Source organism: Euleptes europaea, chromosome 14 (assembly GCF_029931775.1).
Source record: "Euleptes europaea isolate rEulEur1 chromosome 14, rEulEur1.hap1, whole genome shotgun sequence".
Taxonomy (NCBI): Eukaryota; Metazoa; Chordata; class Lepidosauria; order Squamata; family Sphaerodactylidae; genus Euleptes; species Euleptes europaea.
The window spans coordinates 657,586-678,139 of NC_079325.1; the positions used below are offsets into that span (position 1 = coordinate 657,586).

The 20,554-nt window shown below is 61.3% G+C and overlaps 1 protein-coding gene across 1 annotated transcript; it reads left to right on the top strand.

The window, feature by feature from the left end:
• The first annotated feature begins 4,052 nt into the window (after positions 1 to 4,052).
• On the top strand, positions 4,053 to 19,659 carry PHLDB1 (pleckstrin homology like domain family B member 1). Its single transcript, XM_056860453.1, has 16 exons — positions 4,053 to 4,282; positions 7,768 to 8,010; positions 8,161 to 8,301; positions 8,409 to 8,546; positions 10,927 to 11,055; positions 11,766 to 11,921; positions 12,014 to 12,124; positions 12,295 to 12,384; positions 14,776 to 14,847; positions 15,752 to 15,857; positions 16,066 to 16,357; positions 16,785 to 16,875; positions 17,249 to 17,395; positions 18,256 to 18,475; positions 18,562 to 18,647; positions 19,491 to 19,659. Exons 1-16 carry the CDS (start codon positions 4,139 to 4,141, stop codon positions 19,629 to 19,631), a joined length of 2,307 nt encoding a protein of 768 aa, XP_056716431.1. The 5' UTR covers positions 4,053 to 4,138; the 3' UTR covers positions 19,632 to 19,659.
• Positions 19,660 to 20,554: the final 895 nt, after the last annotated feature.

Here is a 20,554-nt window from a genome sequence, read left to right on the forward strand (position 1 = left end):
GAGAGGCTCGGCTGTATTAGCAGGGCATGCAGCAAGGCCTCCTTTGAGGACTGGGCAATTTCTTCGACTTGCTTCAAGAATGGTGGCAGCACATCATGGTTTGTGATTCAGCCAGCGTAACCTTTTCTGCACGGCAACTCGCTCCGGACCTGGCTTGAACTGGGGACGGCAGCGGGTCACTCCAGTGGGAAGCACAGGGCCGGCACACGCAGGGGATTGGGCTGCTCGTGGCTGGGGAAATTTGGAGGCAGAGCTGGAAAGGGGGCAAGTGCTAGTAGTCCTGTCTCTCCCTCCAAATGAGTTCTTTAACCCCCCTGCTTTGCAATAGGGTTGGAGGTCCAAAGGAGAGGGGGCTGTATGGGATGGAGCCTCAACTGAGCCACGCTGCCCTTGTGTCAGCCCTGAAATGCCCTTCCGGGCATCTGCGCTATCAAGGGGCAGGGCAGCTTCCAGGCCTGACTTGCCTCCAAGCGGAGTGGGTCAGGCATGGAGCATGGGAGAGGTGTGGCGCTGCCTGCATTTCCGCACCTCCTGCCAGTCACGTTTCGCATTCTGCTTAAGAGCTGCAGGCAGGAGCTGGCTTGTCTGCCAGCCAGGGGCCTTGGAATGTGGCTCCCGCAGGCCTTGAATGTGCACAAGACCAGCGTCGCGCCACGGGCCTCTTCACGCAGTTGCTTAGAAGCTTTGGACAACTTCACCAGACGGGGGATTAGTTCGAGACAAACTTTGTGGAGATGCTCCGCGGGGGATGTAGTGCTCAGATGCGTGGCAGTGGTCACAGGCGGTCCTGGAGTAGGGCTGACCCCCTGGGGTTCCTGGGGCTTTACCTTTCCAGCTCCCAGCCCCTCGCTCTGTTTTGGCCTGGAGGGGCCTTTGCGCTGCTCCCACCCAGTTCCTCTCCTGGAAGGCCGGGAGTGCCTGCCTCCTGGGCTTCCTCTAGCCAGACCTACTGGGTGCCTTTCCCTTTCCTTGGCTGCTGTTGTCTTCTGGTCGTGGCTGCTCCTTATGTGACCTGGGATTGGAACTGTTTCCTGCGTGATGTTTGGGCACCCAGAGGGTCATGGAGAGACTGCAGTGGGTTTGGCAACCAAAGGAGCCCTCCCAGCACCCGTGCGCACATCTGTCCTGGAAAGCTATGGGGGCAAAGGGGGCTCTTCCAAAGGTCTCCCGCTTGTACACTGGAGGGGTGGGTGGGTAGCCTTCAAAGGGAGGAGCCCTTGGAATGCTAAGCAGCAGCCGGAGGGGGTGCGTCCCTCCGGCTTCGCCAGCAACCGCCCTCGACAGCCCGTTTCTCCCTGGTGCTTTGGGTGCTCAGCGCAGCCCCCAGAGGCCTACTGGCTGGACTGCAGAGGGCCTCCATCCTTCATGGGTGCCGTCCTTCTTCCCCCAGGGTGTATGATCTGCCTGGGCCAGTCAACCTTCCTCCGGTTCAACCACCCTGCAGAGGCCGAGTGGATGAAGAGCATGATTCCCAGCGGGGGGCAAAGCCCTGCAGCCCAGCAGAGACTCAGATCAGGTAAGGGGCTTGTCAGAGGCTTAAGGCTGGGGTTGCTTTGGGCACATGGCAGCCTCCCTCCTGATTGTGCTTTGCTGTCACGTATAGAATTGTCACATATAGAACTGGGCCGAAACCAATAAAATGCATTTCAACAGAGGTAAATGTAAAGTTCTGCATTTAGGTAGGAAAAATCAAATGCATAATTATAGGATGCGGGAGACTTGTCTGAGCAGTAGTGTGTGCGAAAAGGATCCCGGGGTCTTAGTAGACCAAACACTGAACATGAGTCAGCAGTGTGATGCGGTAGCTAAAAAGGCAAATGCGGTCTTGGGCTGCATCAACAGAAGTATAGTGTCCAGATCATGCGAAGTGATGGTATCGCTTTACTCTGCTCTGGTTAGACCTCAACTAGAGTACTGTGTTCAGTTTTGGGCACCACAACTTAAAAAGGACGTAGACATGCTAGAACGTGTCCAGGGGAGGGCAACGAAGATGGTGATGGGTCTGGAGACCAAGTCCTATGAGGAAAGGTTGAAGGACCTGGTATGTTTAGCCTGAAGAGGAGAAGACTGAGAGGGGATATGATAACCACCTTCAAGTACTTGAAGGGCTGTCATATGGAGGATGGTGCCGAGTTGTTTTCTGTTGCCCCAGAAGGTCGGACCAGAACCAACGGGTTGAAATTAAATCTAAAGAGTTTTTGTGTAGACATTAGGTAGAATTTTCTAACAACTAGAGCGGTTCCTCAGTGGAACAGGCTTCCTCGGGAGGTGGTAAGCACTCCTTCCCTGGAGGTTTTTAAGCAGAGGTTAAATGGCCATCTGTCAGCAATGCTGATTCTATGACCTTAAGTAGATGATGGGGGGGGGGCATCTTGGCCATCTTCTGGGCATGGAGTAGGGGTCACTGGGGGAGGTAGTTGTGAGTTTCCTGCACCGTGCAGGAGGTTGGACTAGATAACCCTGGTGGTTCCTTCCAACTCTATAATTCTTCTATGATTCTATAGCCCCCCTCCCCCAGCATGCTGGGCACAGGCACAGGACTTCTGCCCTTCAGCCATCCTCCTCTTTTCTTGGCACTGAACTCCGGGACTGTCCAAAGTTGTCCGTCCCCCCCCGGATCGTGCATCCCATGCACCATACTGGCAGGGAACAACCTCTGGTCCATGTCGGGGTTTTGAACTGGTATGCCCTCTTGCAAACTGCAGAAGATCCCCATGGCTTTTATTGCTGAATCTGGTGCCTCTTATAGAGTTCAGATTTGGGGCGGGCTTTCTTCTGGCAACGTTGCCAGCCTTCTTGGAGGGAATCCTGCAACAGTACTGTGTGACCTGGCACAGATCGAGGGGCATTAGGGGGCTGGGTGGCATGGGAACTATAGGTGTGGCCCAGCACAGAGGGGAGGGCACAGTGCCCCCCCAGCCATCCTGTCTGTCTCTCCACAGAGGCCCAGAGCCTGAGGAATGGCAACCATGAGACAGCCAAGGCTTCTCGGCACAGCCCCGGCGCTCTGGTCAGCTCCATCGAGCGAGACTTGCAGGACATCATGGACTCCCTGGTGCTGGACGAAGAGGGCATCTCCACCAAGCAGCTGCCGGGCAGTGCCCTGTCCCTAGACTCCTCCGTCATGAACGGCAGGGGGGGGCGCTCCCTGCTGTCACCGCCCCAGAGCCCCAGCGCCATGTCGGTGGGTTCCAGCTATGAAAATGCCTCCCCGCCGTTTTCTCCGCTCTCCTCTCCTGCGAGCAACAGCAGTGGCACGAGCCACTCCCCTCTCGGCCAGGATCCAGGCCCTGCAATCCCACCTCTGGTGCCTGTCCGCTCCTCCAGCTACAACCACACGACGTTAACGTCCCACAGCGGGCCTGGCCTGGACCTTCCCAGCAGCACCAGCTCTCTGAGCCCCGCGCAAGGGGCAGGCAGTCCCAGGGTGGCACGCAGAGCCTTGCACGAAGCCCCCCAAAGCCCCACGCCCTGCCGCAGGACTCGACCTTCCGTGGAGAGTGCCTGCCCTGGTCAGCGCCTTTCCCCTCCCCCTGCACTACCCGTCCCCAGGAGCGAGAGCGGGCCGGGGAGCCCTCGGACACAGCCACCCAACAGCTCACGCGCGGCATCTAAATTCCAGTGCTCGTCAGTGCCGCGGTCCAAAGCCGGGATGCTGCAAGAGCGGCCCCCCAGCCCCTTCCGGGAGTCCCGAGAAGTGCCTGTCAGCCCCTCCCGCCAAGGCCTCGGGAAAGGTCCCCTGGCTGCCGGAGCAGCAGGGGCTGTGCAGAGCAGCCAGTCGGGCCGGGGGCTGCCTCCCTCGGACAGTCCACGATTGAGCAGGCGGCCCCTGGAGAGCAGGCGGGACCTGCCCCCTGTCAGCCCAGCCCTGTGCCATCGAGCAGCGTCGCCTGTCACCCACCTGAGCCCCTCACCACAGGGCAAAGGCCTGGAGAATCCCTGTGCCCGGAGGAGGGACCGTTCGGACAACCTCTCTGCCACGTCCGTCTCCTGCTTACGGGGCCGCAGCCCTTCGCCCACGCTGCCTGCCGGGGAGCGCAGGCTTGGCTGCGGGGTAGGCCTGAGCCCTGCCTATAGCCTGGGGTCTCTGACCCTGCCCACCTCCTCGCCGCACCAGAGCCCCCGGGCCCGCCGCAAGATGTCTGGGGAACTACAGCTGCCGGGGCCCATGCGGGAGCGCAAGCAGAGCATCTCGGAGCTCAGCGGCAATGAGGGCGACCTCCTGCAATACCACCTGTGGCAGCGCCAGGAGCGGCTGCGCGAGCAGGAGATGGAGCGGCTGGTGAGTAGGGCCGGTTTTACTCCATGCATGTGCGTTTCCTGATCGTGGAGCCCGTGGGGAAGTGCGTGTTTCACAAGAACGTGACTCGCTTTTGCACTTGTGACACTTAACAGACGTTTCCAAGCTGGTGAGCTCCAGTTACCAAGGCCGGGGGGATGGGGGTGGGGCAGCATTGTGCCAGGAGAAGGAGCAGAGGTGGTGGCAGAAACGTTCACCTGTTGCAAAGTTACACATGCAATACGCTCACATTGCAGGGAGACAGAGGCTGTGACGGGAGGGGCCCTGTGTGCGGCAGGGGGAGTTGTGGGCCTCTGGGTGAAAAATTCACTTCAATTGCAGGTTGTGGCCTGTGTCATGCCCCCCCCCCCCCATCATTTTGTAGCCCCCAGGCCACAAGCCATACGCTCTCTGGGACTTTCCCATTCGGGCTAGGCTGAGCATGTATTCTGGGGAACCCCCACCCCCCACCCCCGGTATTTGCTACACTATTTCACACTGTGCCTGTTGGGACTTTTAACTCATTGCCTCGGCGGGGCTTCCTGGCCCCTTCAGCCATACCGTAAGCTCTGTGCTGCCCCTTCCCTTCCTGGGTGATCCCGAGTTGCCCATTGCTGGGCATCAGACGCTGGCTGCAGCAGGGCAGAGGGGCTGGCACCACAAGTCTAGCCAGGGGCTTAGGGGGGCACACCAGTGTCACCCCCGGCTGATGAGACCGGTGGCTGCCCATGAACAGGCCAGAGGGCAAAGCAATGCTGTTCTTGGGGCTGGGCCAGAAAGGAGCACGCCTGGGGAGCTCTTCTGAGCCCCTCTCCCCTTGCTCTCCGTGTCCTTCTTGGTCAGCTCCAGCAGTTCCATCTTGAATCTGGGGAAGTGGGGGCCTTGGCTGCCCCGCCCTGCCCGCCTGTCTTCTCCTGCTCACAGCCCAGAGCTCACCTGGGAACCCCGTTTGGGAGAGGAGCTGGAGGCCTGGGCAGAGGCCGGCCACTCCTTGGGGATGGATTTGGACCCAGAGGGCGTCAACACGGAGGAGGCTAGCTGGTTCGGTGGCACAGGCAACCCCCCCAATCCTATTTATTTATTTATTCACATACTGATACCCCACTTCCCTCCTCTATGGGGACCCAAAGCTGCTGGCAACCCCAGTCTCCCCTCCTTCATTTATTCTCGTAACAGCCCTGTGAGGGAGGTGGGGGGTCAGCGTGTGTGACTGGCCCACTGGCCCCTGCAGCGCTTCCACGACAAAGAGGGGGTTGGGCCCTGGGCCCCCCAGATCCTAGTCTGGCACTCTAACCACTACCCCAGGGAAGAAGCAGAGGAGCCCCTCTGGGGTGGGTTTGTTGGTGGGGGCCACCCCACCCGCCCGTTTCCCCTCCTGCTCCTCTGGCAGCTTGGCTCTCATTTCCAGACAAGCCCTCAGGGTGCCGGATTTCACCAGGCCGTTGGGACCGGAAGCTCTTGGAGGGCCGGAGGCGTCTCTCTGGCTGTGTGCCCTCCTGGGTGAGTCATGTGGGCCTCACCCCCATCCGAGCACCCGGTTGCCTTCTGCCTCAGGGTGACAGGCTCCAGCACCCTCCTCGGTGCACATACCTCTGGCTGTATGCCATCTTGCACTGATCTGCAGTCCTCCCCCCCCCCGCCTGTCTCGCCAGTGGCTAGGCGCTGACTCAGAGGCCCTGCTTGCTTAGTCAGTGGCAGTTGTGATTGGCAGAGCAACAGTTGGGGGGGGGGTGAGGCTCAGGCCGGCCCCACACACCCTGCAATTAGCCTCTAGCTTCGACCGAGTCAGGTAAGGAGTGTGGGGGGGATACATCTCAGCTTTGGCAAGGAAGCAGGAGGTGTCGGGTTCCTCACTTCAAGAGCCAACCTGCAGTTTGGTGTGATGTTGAGAATTGCTGTGAATTGCACTGTGAGTATTATGGGGAGGGGGAGCACCCTGCTAGGTCCCCCGGGCACTGAAAGCAGCCACAGGTGTGTGTGAGCTCAGGACGATGGGTGGAGAATGGGAAGTGTCTGGGTCTTCAGGAGAAGCAGAGAGGCTGAGCCTGAGCAGTGGAGATTGCTGTGAGCTGGCAGGGAAAGGGGGCTTTAATCCAGGTAGCTGGGGCTGTTTCATCCCCCCACCCCGCACCTCACACAACACACACCTGATCTTGTGGGATTGGGATTGTGGGGTGAAGTTAGGGGGTCCCCCTATACGAGAGGGGAGTCTTGATCTGGGGCTCTGCCAAGGTCCGCCACAGAGGGAGGCACAGAAGTTTCTCCCTGGGGGACCAGCAGCCCCCATGCTTCCTCCCACTGGCCGGAGACCGTCTCTGTCTGCCTTGCTGCTGGCCTTGATTGGGTGCAGGAGTGGGAAAGGGCTGTTTCCCAGGGTGGGGCTGTGTTCCCCGGGGGCTTCTGGTCACCTTCCTCGCCAGCTCCCGATGGGCACAGGGTGCCCCTTTCTGACCGGACCGCAGGACCGCTTGAGTCTCTCTGCTTCAGCGTGATCCGCCGCAGGCTTCCCGCTCTCTGTGGTCTGCTCCACGTGAAGGATTGGCAGACCATCCAGGGCACTGTCGTGTAGCTGTGCTCCATCCTGGGTTCCTCATAGTTTGCTCTGATGTTTCCCAGTCCTGCTTTGCTCTAACCTTTCTGGAAACACTGGAGCCAAAGCAGATATCTGGGGGGGGGGAATGCCCCCCCCCGGCTCCCTCTGCCCACATCCCGTGCCATTTCCCCTCCCACTTCGTCAGCCTTTCTCCCACTACTGGCCAGGTTTTTTGCTGGCCTTTAAAAAAAAAAAGGAGCCAGTATCCTGCCATATAGATTTTTTAAAAAGCTTTCAGAAAGCCCACCGGCAGTGAGGGGGGGAGTGGGTGGTTGGGTGGAAAAGTGCAGGGGCCCGGGAGGAAAGGGCAGAGAATCCCCTCCCACGAATGCCTCTGGGTTAGCCATGGCAGTGAGGGAGGAATTGTCGTCCCCCCCGCCACGGACGAGGCCCTTCTGTACTCGGGTGGCCCAGGGACACCAGGGTTCTGGATTCCACGGGGGGGGGGGGGCAGCGGCAGGCACCAGACTGACCTCCGAGGCAGGACTCCTGGGAACAGCGCTGGGGCTGGCTGCAGAGAATTTCCGGGGGGTGGGCTGTGCATGGCTGGGGTGGGAGGGGGCCATGGCTTGCGGTCAGGAGTAAAAACGGGTCTGGTGCTGACCTGTTCCTACGTGCCGGGTTCCTACGTTCCTCCCCTTGCAAACCCATTGCACCACTAGCCATGGGAAGGTCTGCCTTGTAAATTTGGTCCATTCCCCTTTCTGGTAAAATGCCAGAAACCTTCATTTGGTGAACCAGGAAAGCAAGGAAGGGGGGGTGGTTGGCAAGGAGAAGCAGGCGAGGAATAGTCTTAGGCGGTCCCCTGGCCTCCGTGCAACAGCAGCCTGGCCAGCCCAGTGCTGGGCTGGGGGTCTCTGGCCCGCAGCGGGTGACACCAGTCCCTTCTTTGCAGGAGCGCCAGCGGCTGGAGACCATCTTGAGCCTGTGCGCGGAGTACACCCGCAGCGATGGCTCTTTGGGCGTGGAGCAGCAGTCCTTCCCCAGTGCTGCTGGCGGGGGCAGAGAGGCCGGCAGGAGGCCCTCCAAGGGCTCCACGGGCCGTGGGTGTGCCGCAGAGCAGCCCCCGGAGCCCCCGCGCTTGGAGGAGGACCGCCTGCAGGAGGAGAGCAGCAGCACTGAGAGCGCTGGCCAGGAGGTGAGGCGGCAGGCTGGGGGGAGGGGACGGACTGCTCTGCCCTGGGTGCAGCCACGGAGGCCGGGTGGTCTGTTTTGGGGAGGCAGGCTCTGCCTCCATCCTCTGACGGGGGGGGGAGGACACTTTGCTGAGCTGCTCGAGTCTCCACAGCACGAGGAGCCTCTGACCCTCCCCACCGGGCAGGAGGCCACGCTTCTGGAGGAGGCGCGTACCCGGCTCCTCGCCAACATCGACGGGCTGAAGAGTCGTGCCCAGGAGCTGGAGCAGCAGCTACAAGAGACTGCTCGGGAGGTGAGGCGGGGAGCTGCCTCTCTCTCTGCTGAGGGGGAGGGGTGGAGCCCAGTCTGGGGGTGGGCAGCCAGGAGGCTCCAGTGTGTCACCCCTGCTGCTCCCTGCAGGTGGAGATGGAACGGGCCCTCCTGCAGGGGGAGCGCGAGGCGGAGCGGATCCAGCTGCAGCAAGAGCAGAAGATAATGCAGCAGCTGCGGGAACGGTTGTCCGCTCTAGACAGCTCCATCCTTCGAGACCGAGACAAGGTAACCGAGCGGGTGCCTGGCCTGTGCCTTCTGCCCTGACAGGCTTCGCTCCTCTCCTGGCGGGGGTCCTCTTGCCCATGCCCCCCTGGCACGCGCATGTTGGACATTCCGTTTCCACAGAGGGCCCTGGTTGCAAACACCTCGCTCTGCCCTCCTGCTGGGCTTCCGGGTGCTCTGGCCAGTTGGTGGCCTCTTTGGGGCCAGTCTTCTTCAGGGCGTTGGGCAGGAGCCCAGGAGGAGAAACAGCTTCCTCCCTCCCTTCCCCAGGGGAGGCCCGTGAGGCTGGGCTTTGGGTCCCGCGGCCTTCTGCTGAGCCAGGCTGGGCTGAGGCAAACACGCAAACTCTGGGTCTGGCTGCCGTCTCTCAAGGCCGGGCCTTGCTTTCCCCAGACCTGAGGGGCGGGGGTGGAGTGGGCAGCTCTGGGTCAGCATCCTGGTGGCCATCCTTGCTAGAGAAGCGCCTGTGTGGGATCCTGGTCTCTGATCCTCACTAGTGCCCCTTTCTCTCACGTGCACTGGTTCTCCTAAACACTTGGAGAGAGGTGGCACTCCCCAGCCTTTCTCAAACCTTTGCTCACGCAGGGAGCCTGAAGGAAGCACACCTCCTCCCCCCCTCCCTGACACTAATGACTTGGCCACACTAACCCACGAATGCTGCTAACCCCCTTGGGTCTCTCTCTTCCCCTCTCTCTCCCTCTCTCTCTTTGCCTGTCATTGCTTTGGTGTCTGCCTGCCTGCCTGCAACACGCAGGTGTTGCTCCTCTGGACTGAAAGGGGGAGGGCCAGGGGGTTGCAGCCTAGGCCCCCACCCTCTTGCCACAGCCTGAGAGTGGCAGCCCCCTCTGGGCCCGGCCTGTGTCCCTGCATGGGGGTCGGCAGCCCCGCGGCTGCCTGCCCTGCCTTGCGGTCCAGCATCAGGTGTGGTCCCTGGAGACTACCTGTCAGGGGCGCCGGGCTGGGCTGGACTCCTCCACGCATGGCGTAAAAAGGGTTTGTGACTCCTTTGTGGGGCATTCCAGATTGCAGGGGGCGGAGGCAGCCAGCAGTGGGAAACGCCCCAGAGCGGTTGAGGTCCTGACGATGGACGGCTGGGTTCCCGCTGTTCACCCAGCCTGGGCTCATCCTTTGGGAGAGCAGAGTAGTGGCGGCCTTGCAAACCTCTCCTGGCAGGGGCCCTGGGGTCTGACGGGCAGGCAGGGAGCTTGCCCTTCAGACATGGCTCAGGCTGCTGTGCCCACAAGGAAAGCGGGAAGCTGCCTTTGGCTGACTGGCTGGGCCCCTCTGGCCGTGAGCAGGGCACTCACGAGTCCCCCCCACCCCCAGGGCCAGAAGTGGTCTGTCATTCATCAAGTGGGACCCCAGCCTCTCCCCAGCCATGAGGGCTAGAAACTGGCTCCCCCCCCCACCCACCCACCCACCCAGCCACCCCTGCAAGCAGAAATTCTCCAGAATCTGGCTTCTGTGCCCCCTTCGCAGGCCAGAGGAGAGGCTTGTGGAGTGGGTGGTCGAAGCATCCCAGACCTGGTCCCAGGAAGGGCCGTGTGGAAGCCAGGACTGAAACCCTGCCCACCTGTATTGAATATGCGGGTTTCGGGGCACGTGTTCAGGTTTTACTCATAGGGGAGGGGCCAGGAGCTCAGAAGGGTTCTGAAGGCCCTCCCCAGCCATTGGCTGGCCCTCAGCTTTCCCCTCCCCCGCCCCTGGGGGGGGGGGCGGCAGGTTCCAGTGGGGGTAGCCCAGATACCTTCCCTCCTGACCTCACAGTTGGCAGGGCAAGCAGCCAGCCATGCTTTTTAAACTCTGGAAGCAGAGGCTCTTGGCCTGTGCCCGGGTTCTGTGGGTTTCCTGCCCTGCCCTGCATAACCCCCTGGCCCTCGGCGGGGGTCTTCTCCAGTGGGCCCCGGGACCTCTCTGCTGCTACTAACTCACTCGCTCCCTGCCCCCCCCCCCCAGTGCGCAGCTGCGGGGCCCTCTGGGACATCGCGGTGCACTAACTCTCCGGGCCAGATCCTGGTTCTGTGTCTCAAATGCTCAACAAGCTTGTGTGCGGTGGGTGAGCCTTTCTGTGGGAAGGCCCCACCAGGGGCGGGGTGGGGTCTTCATGCACAAGGTGTGCAGCTCCTCAGGGGAGTTGTGCCCGTGGGAGTTGTGCTCTTGGCTGCTGAGGGGGGCAGGGGAGGCCAAGGGCTTTGAGACGCAAGACCGAGGACCTGCCCGGCCCTGCAACCTCTGGGCGTGCGGAGCCCCTTGCTAACCCGCGGCTTTGCATGCCGTGCTCTTGAGAAGAGTGTTCTCTCTCTCTCTCTCTCTCTCTCTCTCTCTCTCTCTCTCTCTCTCCCCCCCTCCCCCTTTTGTGTGTGTTGTTTTCTCCCGGATTCAGGAGAGGGCAAAGGTTGATGCTGAAAGGAAGGAGCTTGAGAGACTGCGGGCGCTTTGCTCTGAGCTCCAGCGCCAGCTTCACAGCTGCCCCGAATCCATGCGGGAGCAGTTGCAGGACCAGCTGCGCAGGGTCAGTGCGTCCTCTCCTCCCCCCTCACCACCTCTCCGTCTGCATCCGGTCCAGAGATGCTGCTCGGCAGCTGGGGATGGTAAGCCTGGCGGCTCGGCCAATGTGCCAGCCCTCTGCCAGGGGGCTCTGGAGGCCTCCCGCCCTGACGGGCTCACTCCGGCCTTCCCTGGGCGCCTGGCCCCATTGGCTCTCCCGGGAGCTTTCGCACCGTCCGTGTGTTGCTGGAGGCCAGACAGGAGGCTCAGAGGGCAGCTCGCAGAATGGATTGGGGCCCTGAGGCCCTAGCCACTCAGGCTCTGCACAAGGCTTGACTTCTTGTTTGGGAGAAGTGGGCGGAGACCAGAGCCAGGCTCTGCAGGAGCTGAGGGGCCCTGCCGGCTCCTTTCCGGCACAGCGGTGTGTCGGTCTGCCCATGTGGCAGCACCCCCCCCGCCCCCGTGGTTGCAGCTTCCCGAGGCTCTGGAAGTGCTCTGGCTTCACACAGCTGCGCTGTCCATGGGAATGTGCAGAAGAGTGGCCAGCGGAACACTCTTGCCCTCCTTCAGGCCTCTCCTGGCGCCCACCCCCCACCCAGGAAAGGTCCAGGGGGCTGCCCAGGAAGACCCCTCGATGTGCCAGCTCAGCCTTGCTGGGGATTGGGTCACCTCCGCCCCCCCTCGCTTGGATCCTTTACCTCTCCTTCCTTCTCAGCCCCTGCATCCCTCCTGCAGGAGGCTGAGGCGCTGGAGACGGAGGCCAAGGGGTTTGAGGACCTGGAGTTCCAGCAGCTGGAGAAGGAGAGCCGCCTGGAGGAGGAGCGGGAGGTCTTGGGCCAGCAGCTGCTCCACAGCCAAGCAGAGAGCTGCCGGAGCGTGGCCCGGAGGAAGGTGAGCCGCCCGCCCACCTACTGGGGATGCCAGGGAAGCGCCCCCCCCCCCGCCAGCCCTGGCTCAGCTCCCCCCTCTGCCTCCCTCTGCAGGAGCGCATGGCGGCGCTGGAGAGCCAGGCCAATCAGATCCAGCTGCAGGCTGCTCAGGAGGCGGAGCGGCTGGGCAAGGAGAAGGCGACCACGCTGCAGCTGCTGCAGAAGGTGAGACCAGCGGGCGCCCCTCGAGAGTGCGAGGCTGGCCAGGGGAGCAGGCCGAGGAGGCTGCTGGGAAATCTTTGCTCCCTGCCACAGTCACAGAGATGGAGCCAGAACTACCAAGCAGGCCGCAAAGCAGCACACCCTCAGAGCCTCCCTGCTTCTCCCCATGACAGGAGAAGGACACCCTTCTTGCGCTGGAAAGACGGTACCGGGAAATCACTGGTGGCTCTGGCTTCCCGAAGGCCTCTACTGCCCTCCGAGAGGTAGGCCCAGGGGGCTTCACGTCTAAATACGGTACTCCACCCACTGTTCCTGCCTGCCGAAAGGCTTCACGGAGATTCTTCAAATGTGGCACTCAGGCACAATGACTGGCAAGCGTAATGTTCATCCTGACCCCATCTGTGGATACCAAAAACCAGAGATTGGAGACATGAACAGACCAGGCTGATTGTTCTACAAACCCTAGAAAAGCCCCAGGTTTGAAGAAAAACCTGAAATCTAAAAATCAAAACACTGGGGTGGGGGGTGGGGTTTAATAGGAACAGTGCCTGTATCTTTAGGAAATGGATCGGCTCAGTGGCCATTGTGGGGGTTGCCAGACAACAACAACAGTTTTGCCATAATTAAAATCTTAGTTTTTGTCAGTGAAAGGGAGGGGAATGGGGCTGGGGCCTTTCTAGGGCCATTTTGAGCTCCACCTCAGCACCCTGGGGAATGAGCTGGGGGCCTGAAGAGATATTTTCCCAGGGTCCCTGGGGCTGCAAACCATCTTCCAGGCTTCCGGGGTATGTGTGTCCTGCCCACCCCCCTGCCACACGCTCTTTCCCTTGGGCTTGCTGGCCTCTCACAGGTGCTTCGTTGACTCTCTCTTCTTTCTGGGGAAGCCCGAGGGTGGGGGCAGGGGGCCAAAGGGCACGCTGGGGGAGGGGCCCAGGGGCCCTGAAGGGGTCAGGCTGGGGGGACGGGACTCCTTTGCTGCAAGACCGCCTGCCTGCTGTTTTGTGCAGGAAGGGCCACGAGACTCTTGCACTTCGCAGTCAGGGGCCTTGTTCTCTTGCCCAGCCCCACTCCCTCCTCCCACTTAAACTGAGACCTGCGCATTTTTCAAGGCCTTGCGTGAAGGGAAGGGGCCTCCTGTGCCCCCTCCCCTGGGCCTGCTTCTCCCTCACAGCCTTTCCCATCCAAACAGGAGACTCTTCCTTTCTCTGATCTGGTGGAGGGGGCCACCCTGGCAAGCCCCTCCTCTGCAGCCACCCCCTTCACCTGGCCCTACTCGGAGGTAACGCATGGCGCACGTGTGTCTTGCATGTCTCCCCCGTGCCTGCCCAGAGTGGATGACTCACCCCCCCCCTGGGTTCTGGCCCCGAGCTCCTGGAAGGCACCTTCTTCCTTAACCCCCACCTGCTGCCTTACGAGCCCCCTCCCCTTTTGGCCTCGAGCAGGTCGCTCTGGTCTGGGGGGAGTGGATTTCTGGCAGCCAGCTGCTAGATGGCAGCACCTTTCCTGCCTTCTGACTGTAGGTGCCCACGGCAGGCAGGGATCCATCTGGCGCTCTCCAGGCCAAAACAGATTGCCTCTCAAGTGCCGTGCCAGCTATGGGGGCGGGGGCAGTTTGGGTGAGGAGCAGGCAGGGAGGGCAGAGTGAATGTAAGCCCCCCCCCCCCATACACACACAAATTCAGAACCGAGGCAGGCGGGGGAACTCGCCTGTTTCCCTTTCAATTGCTCACCTCCATGTTGGGCAGCCACTTTGCATGAGCAAAGCCAGGCAGGAGGGCAGGGGTCTGATGCCCCCCCCTCGGCTGGCTGTACTGATCCACTGTGTGCGTGTGTGTGAGAGAGAGAGGGAGAAAGAGATGTCTTCACTCAGTGACTTGCCTCCTCCTACTCCTCATGTTTCCCTGGTTTGCTGCTCTACCAGCTGGCAGCGATGCTGGGCAGAGGCAGGGCAGCAGTAGGGCTTGTGCCCCCCTCCCGCCTCAGCCTTCCTGCTGCTGTTCTCCAGTTGCACCCAGGGGTGTGTTTCTCCCACCGGCAGCCTTCTCTCTCTCTCCCCCCCCCCCATTCCTCCATCTTTTTCTTTAGGAAAGCCCCATACCCCACATCATGCTGGGCCTGGGTGGAGAGCGGGGGGGGGGGGGCGCGCGTCACTGAGCTTCAGCTTTGTCCTAGAGATGGCTGTGGGTCATCAGGATTTCCCTCAGGGCTTCCCACAGTAATGGCGGACCCAGGAGGGGGAACCAACACACGCACCAAAGGAAGTGGGGGGTAGCAGCAGCCCTTTGCCTGGGGGGGGCTCCTCTTTAGGATGCAGGGGCCCCCCCTCCTGATGGGAAGGATGTGTTTGCTTTCCTGCCTTTTATTCTCTTGCTTTGCTCTCTCCTTTGTCACCTTGGCCCAGAAAGGGGGGCAGGGAGCACTCTGTGGCTGCCGCCTTTGGACCAAGAGGTCTTGGCTGGTTTAGGAGCAGAAGCGGACCCCTCCCCTCCCTCCCCCTCCTAAAGCTCACTGGGCTCTAAAGCCAGGCCAAGTAACTGCTCACCTGTCCGTGCACACACACACCCCACCACCTGAGCAGGTGCTGTGAGGCCCGCTGGGGCACTCGCTGCTCCTTCTTCACTCAGCCCCACACGTGTTCTCCCCCCCACCCCCAGGTCTATCGCTCCAAGCTGGACAGCAACTCGAGTGGCGCAGCGTGGCCAAAAAGTGGCACCTCGTCCCCACAGGTCAGTGCTGGACAGAGGCTTCTGTTTCCCCCCCCCCCCCCGCTTGGGCAACTCAGCATATTCCCCGTTCCGGGCTTGGGAGTTTCCCTCCGAATCCCTTTCCACTTCCTTTCACTTTGCTTCTCCCACTATCTCAGCTTCCCTCCTCTCCCCCTCAACTGCTGGCACCCTAGGTTTGCGTAAAGGATGTGTGCACAGCAGCAACGGCACGCAACTGGACAGGGATCCTCCCCCCTCCCCGAATCCAGTGGAGTAAGACTCCGTTTAAGGAAGAGATGGTGCTAGTGCTGTGCCCCAAAGCCCCGCTGTTCCCTGCTCCTGGCTCTTATAATCTGTAGCCGCCTCCTCACCTCTTCTTTTAAATCAGCTTCAGCTGTTTCGATTGGCTGTTTCCAGTTTGCATTCCTGGGCCAACTCTTATTTTTTCTGTCCCTGTTCCAGGGAGGGGAGGGGGAAGGGGGTGACTTGCTTGTTTCTCTTTGCAGCCAGAGCAATTGCTCATTATTTTTGTTTTAGTTTCTGTGGTTGCAACTCTAGACTAAAATAATTTCTTTAAAAAACTAAAAAAGGCCAATTGCTCTGGCTGCAATGAGGAAACCAGCAGTTACTGGGCAGGCAGAGAACAGGGGGCTTCAGTTAGTCTCCTGTTCTGCCCCCCCCCCCCCATCCAGGGAACCCTCACTGGTCTGCAGTCAAGTTGGCCCTGCCAGATGCATCTTCAAGTTTTTAAAAAATCCACAGCTCATAAGTCCGGGGGGGGGGGAGAGAAGGTGGGAGGGCAGCAAGAAAAGGGTTGGCCGGTTCCCTGGCTTCTCCACAACCTCCCCCCCCCACCCATGAACAAGTTATCCCTTTCCCAGATTGACTGGGTGGTGTGGAAGTCACCTGGGCTTTTGTCCCACAGAGTCGTCATGTGCTGCCCCAGGATGGGACCGGCGCCCTGCCTCGGAACCTGGCCAGCACCCTTCAGGATATCGAAAACAAGCGCCAACTGGCTCTGCAGCAGAAGGGTAGGTGTGGGTGTCTCCAGCACCGTCTCTGCTGGTAGGTCTGTTGCTGGTGTTGGGGCCTGGCTTGGTCCCTCTCCCCTCACAGCAGCACAGGGCTTGGCTGTGGGTGCCTCCCCTTGCCCCGGGGGCTCTTGCGGGAGGGCCGGCCCCACCCTTGCAGCCAGCCAGGTGAGGCTCAGCCGGCTTCTGTCCTGGGCTGTCTCTGCAGGGCAGCAGGTGATCGCGGAGCAGCGGAGGCGCCTGGCAGACCTGAAGCAGAAAGCAGCCGCCGAGGCCCAGTCTCAGTGGGAAGCCCTTCATGGGCAGCCCCACTTCCCCCCTCCGTACTCCCCCCTCATGCCCCACTCCATCCTCCATCATCACCCCTCCGGGGGCCTGGGCCTGCGTGGGGATGACCCAGAGCCCGCCTATGACACCCTCAGCTTGGAGAGCTCAGACAGCCTGGACACCAACCTCTCCACGAGCGGCGCCTCGGCCTGCTCCCCTGACAACATTTCCAGGTACAGGCCAGCAACGGGCGAGGAGCAGGGAGGACCCCTGGGGAGGGCAGGGCATGTTTGCCCTGGCCTCGGGGACAAAGGAGACTCCCTCACACACTGTGCTTCCCACACCCCTGAATCCTGAGCAGAGGCAGAGCTTCCAGGAGGGTGGGAAGGAGCTGCCCTCTGTCCCCACGGGTGCCTCCGGAGGGCTGTGAGTATCCCTTGCTTCGCCTCCATCCATCCATCTCTTCCATCTCACCTGGCTCTCCGGGCTGCCGCTGCTCGGTCCAGGATGCAAGGCTCGGCCCCAGCACAGAGTGGGAGCCCTTGGGGTGGGCGCTGCTCTTGTCTCCTGGTGCGTGGGCAGGCGCACCTGAGAGCCGGCCTGGCTCTGTGGAAGCGGCAGGAGGAGGGAGTGATGGCCTGGCCTGGCCTTGCCTTGCAGTGCCAGCGGAGCCGATGTGGGGAAGATTGAGGAGATGGAGAGCATGCTGAAGGAGGCCCACGCAGAAAAGTCTCGCCTGATAGAATCACGGGTGAGTGGGGATGGGGAGCTGGGAAGGCCGCCTGAGCAGGGACGAGGGAGAAGACAGACATGCCTTTTCCCCAGGGCACGTCTGTCTTCTCCTGTGCAAGTCCCGGCTGATTTCTTTGCTGACTCTCCCTAGGAGCAGGTCTAGAGTGCTCCCCCTCCAACCCGAGTGCCCCCACTCCAACCCTGGCAGACCCCCCTCCTCCACCTGCAGGAGTGGAGGTGGCAGCCGGCCTCGCTGAGTGAGAGCAGCCCGTCCACCTCCACCTCTGCCCAGCAGACTGTAGAATACCCGGCTGGGGGGATAGGTATGCGGGTGGAACATGGACTGTGGGTGGAGCTGTGGGGCAGGCTGCTAACCCGGCAATCGCTCGCAGGAGCAGGAGATGGAGTTTCGGCACCAGGCACTGGAGGAAGAACGGCGGCGGCGGGTGCAGCTGGAGCGGCAGCTGCAGGATGAGGCCATGCGGCGGCAGAGGATCATTGAGAAGGAGGTCAAGATGCGGGAGAAGCAGTTTGCCCAGGTACGGGAGAGGTGTGTGGCATGCAGCTGCCCTCATCCTGCTGGGTGCAAGCTCCAGCGTCCCTGGGGTCACGCCGGATCAGTTACAGACCGAGCAGCTTTCCCGTCTTCTCCACGCCTGCGCCAAATGGCCATGGGCTTGCCAGGGTCGGGCTTGGAGCAGCTTGCATGAGCGGCTGCAGATGCATGTGGCTGTATGCTTTGGAAGCCCAACGGGATGTGCGGGATGTGCAAATTAATGCGCTCCCGGCGAGTCAGTGTGGAACCCCTGGCATCAGCCCTCCCTCCGCTGCTGCCGTGAGGTTTCCTGGCTTCCAGGTGCCATGAGCGTGCCCGCGTGTGCCTGCCGCCCTCAGGGCTGCCCAGCCTGAACCAGATCAAGAACAAAACACCTCCAAGGGGAAAGAGGGGGGAGTTGAGGCAGACCGCTGGGGGGAGGGCAGGGAGAGCGTGGGCAGAGCTGAGCTCTACTTCCCTCCACTCCTTCCCCTGCCCTTTGAGGGCTTTTTGTTATTTAGCAGCTGGGGGGGGGGGATGCCAGGCCACTGGAGTGGGTTGGTGAGATGCCCAACACAATGGTGCTTTTACATTGATACGGGGGTGGGGGCAAAACAGTGTTGTGGGGATGGGCTGTGCAAATGCTGCCCCTGCATCCCTCCACTGCTGTTCCTCCTGCTTCCACAGCCAGGGGAGTCTTTTCCCACCCTCATTTGGAAGCAACCCTTGTTGCATTCATGGGCCACCTTTCTTTGGGTGGGGGGGAGCTCCCAAACTGGTCCCACCTACAGGAAGCCCTGGAGGCGACAGGCTGGGCCTCTGAGCACTGCCACAGTGACTCTGCTCTGTTCCCCCCCCCCCCAGGCACGGCCTCTGACCCGCTACTTGCCCATCCGCAAAGAGGACTTTGACCTGCGTGCGCACGTGGAGTCCTCGGGCCACAGCGTGGACACCTGCGGCCACATCGTCCTCTCGGAGAAGATGTGCAAAGGCTACCTCATCAAGATGGGGGGCAAGATCAAGTCCTGGAGAAAGCGCTGGTTTGTGTTTGATCGCCTGCGGCGCACGCTCGCCTACTACGTGGGTAAGGCCCGGCCCTGCTGCTCGGCTCCCCCCAAACCCTGCGGGGGCCTCAAAGACCCTCAAGTCTTGCTTTTGTCCCCCTGGCAGACAAGCATGAGACGAAGCTCAAAGGCCTGGTCTACTTCCAGGCCATCGAGGAGGTTTACTACGATCACCTCCGCAGCGCAGCTAAGGTCAGTACTGGAGGCCGGGGGGGGGGGGCTGGGAAGGACAGTGGGGGTGCTCCCCCAGCCCTACGTCCCGCCTTCCCTGGGGCTCTTCTTCACCCCTGTCTCTCTGCCTCTCTCCTCCTCCAGAAGGGATTCTTCTCCCTGAAGCGGGTCAGTGTAGGTACCACCCTGGTTCTTGGCATGGCTTTTGGCCCCTTTAATTTTGAAGTGCCTCCAGTACCTGGCATTAACACTCTTTCCCTGTCAGCAGGATTGGAACAGAGGCAGCTTTCTTTTTTAGTTAAAGGTAACTGGGGGGAGACGCAGCGTGAAACTGCAGGAGCCAGAGGGAGGGGGCAGTTTGCCCCTTGGGTAACGCAAGGGTTGCGTGGACGGGGTGGGACAGTGCTCCTGCAACTTCGCAGTGCTTAGAGGGCACCAAAGACTGGCATGAATGTGGGGGGGAGACATCGAGCAAAGCCCTTCTCAGCTGCTGCTAACAACTAGTTCCTGCCTCGCTAACAGCTACCGGGGTGGGGGGCTGGCACTGCCCCTGCCCACCAATGTAATGCCCATTTGTTTCCGTTGTCTTCTAGCACCTCTTAGCAGACTTCCTCCCTGTTCCCTTCAGTAGAGAGGTCGGTCTTGAGGCTCCCTCTCCTCTTCTTCCCCCTCCTCGGAGTGTGGTTTGGGCGCCCTGTCCTGGGTCCTTCAGGGAGGGTGCAAGGAGAGCTCAGTGATGGGGGGGGAGTCTCTCTTCAAGCCCCCCCCCCCGACCTGCTCAAGCAGCCCGTCCTTCTTTTGGGAGGGGGGGGAGGAGGTCAGAGCACCCCCCCCCCCAGCCCCGCTTCTTGCTTCTCTCGGCAGAGTCCTAACCCAGCCCTCACCTTCTGCGTCAAGACCCACGACCGCCTCTACTACATGGTGGCCCCTTCGGCGGAGGCCATGCGCATCTGGATGGACGTCATCGTGACCGGGGCCGAGGGATACACCCAGTTCCTGAGCTGAGGGGGCGACGCCAGCCAGCCCCAGAGAGCAGCCGCGCCACTCCTGCAGGACTCTCCTCTTCCTCCGCTGACCCGCAGCACACCTCCAGGGAGGAGCCAGAGGGCCTCACCATGCCAAAGAACCCGCAGGACGCAGAGGGCCCCGTCCCCCTCTCCTGCTGTAGCCATGGGGCAGCATCCCGCATGCCTGGGCCCGCCCTGCTCCCCCCCCATGCTGATCGCAGGGCCCTTTGACCCTCCCCCACTGTGCTTGCCAGGGCCAGACCGAGGCCCTGCTTTCCACCACGTGCCTTGGGAGAGGGAGCGGGACAGAGGACTTGGCCCCTCCTCTCCAGAACTCCCACCTGAACCACAAGGGACTCCCCTGCAGGCGTTCGTTCCCTCGGGGCCCAGATCTTGTGGCCAGGTGAAGGGCTTGGCCAGCGCTTTTTATGCAAGGGCTGGTTTGGTTTTTTAATGTCTCGATGTTACCCCGAGCAGCTCCGTGGTTGGGAGGGGAATAAAGCTTTGTACGTTCTGTGACCTTCCCAATGACCCTCTTTCCCTGGTGCCAAGGGAGCCTTTGAACTGCTGTGGCGCCCTGCGCTTCCCAAAAAAGCCCACACAGGTGTTTCCACACACACATGCATGTAGGCATGCAACTGAGGATCTTCCGTGTGCCAAGAGCTGCAGCCCAATCGCCTCTGTGCCTCAACTGCAGGGGCTGCTTGGGGTGGCCCCTAGCAGCATGAGGATGCTGGACAACATGTCTCTGACAACTTGGACCCCAGCTCTGAGCCAATGGGTCCCCGCCTGCAGGTGACAGGAGGCCAGCCAAGGGCAAACCTTAGTCTCCTAACACACCCCCCCCAACACCTGCCCAGAGGCAGCCAGGTGTGTCTGTAGTGAGAGAAAAAGGCTACGACAGGAGCTGGGGGGGGGGGT

What these genes read in the sequence shown, in the direction of transcription:
- PHLDB1 (XM_056860453.1), top strand. Translation starts at nt 4,139, where the DNA reads ATGTCTGGGGAACTACAGCTGCCGGGGCCCATGCGGGAGCGCAAGCAG. An exon ending in TGCAGGACCAGCTGCGCAGG is followed by an intron (nt 11,056 to 11,765) that starts GTCAGTGCGTCC and finishes TCCCTCCTGCAG; the next exon opens with GAGGCTGAGGCGCTGGAGAC. An exon ending in CACGCTCGCCTACTACGTGG is followed by an intron (nt 18,476 to 18,561) that starts GTAAGGCCCGGC and finishes TCCCCCTGGCAG; the next exon opens with ACAAGCATGAGACGAAGCTC.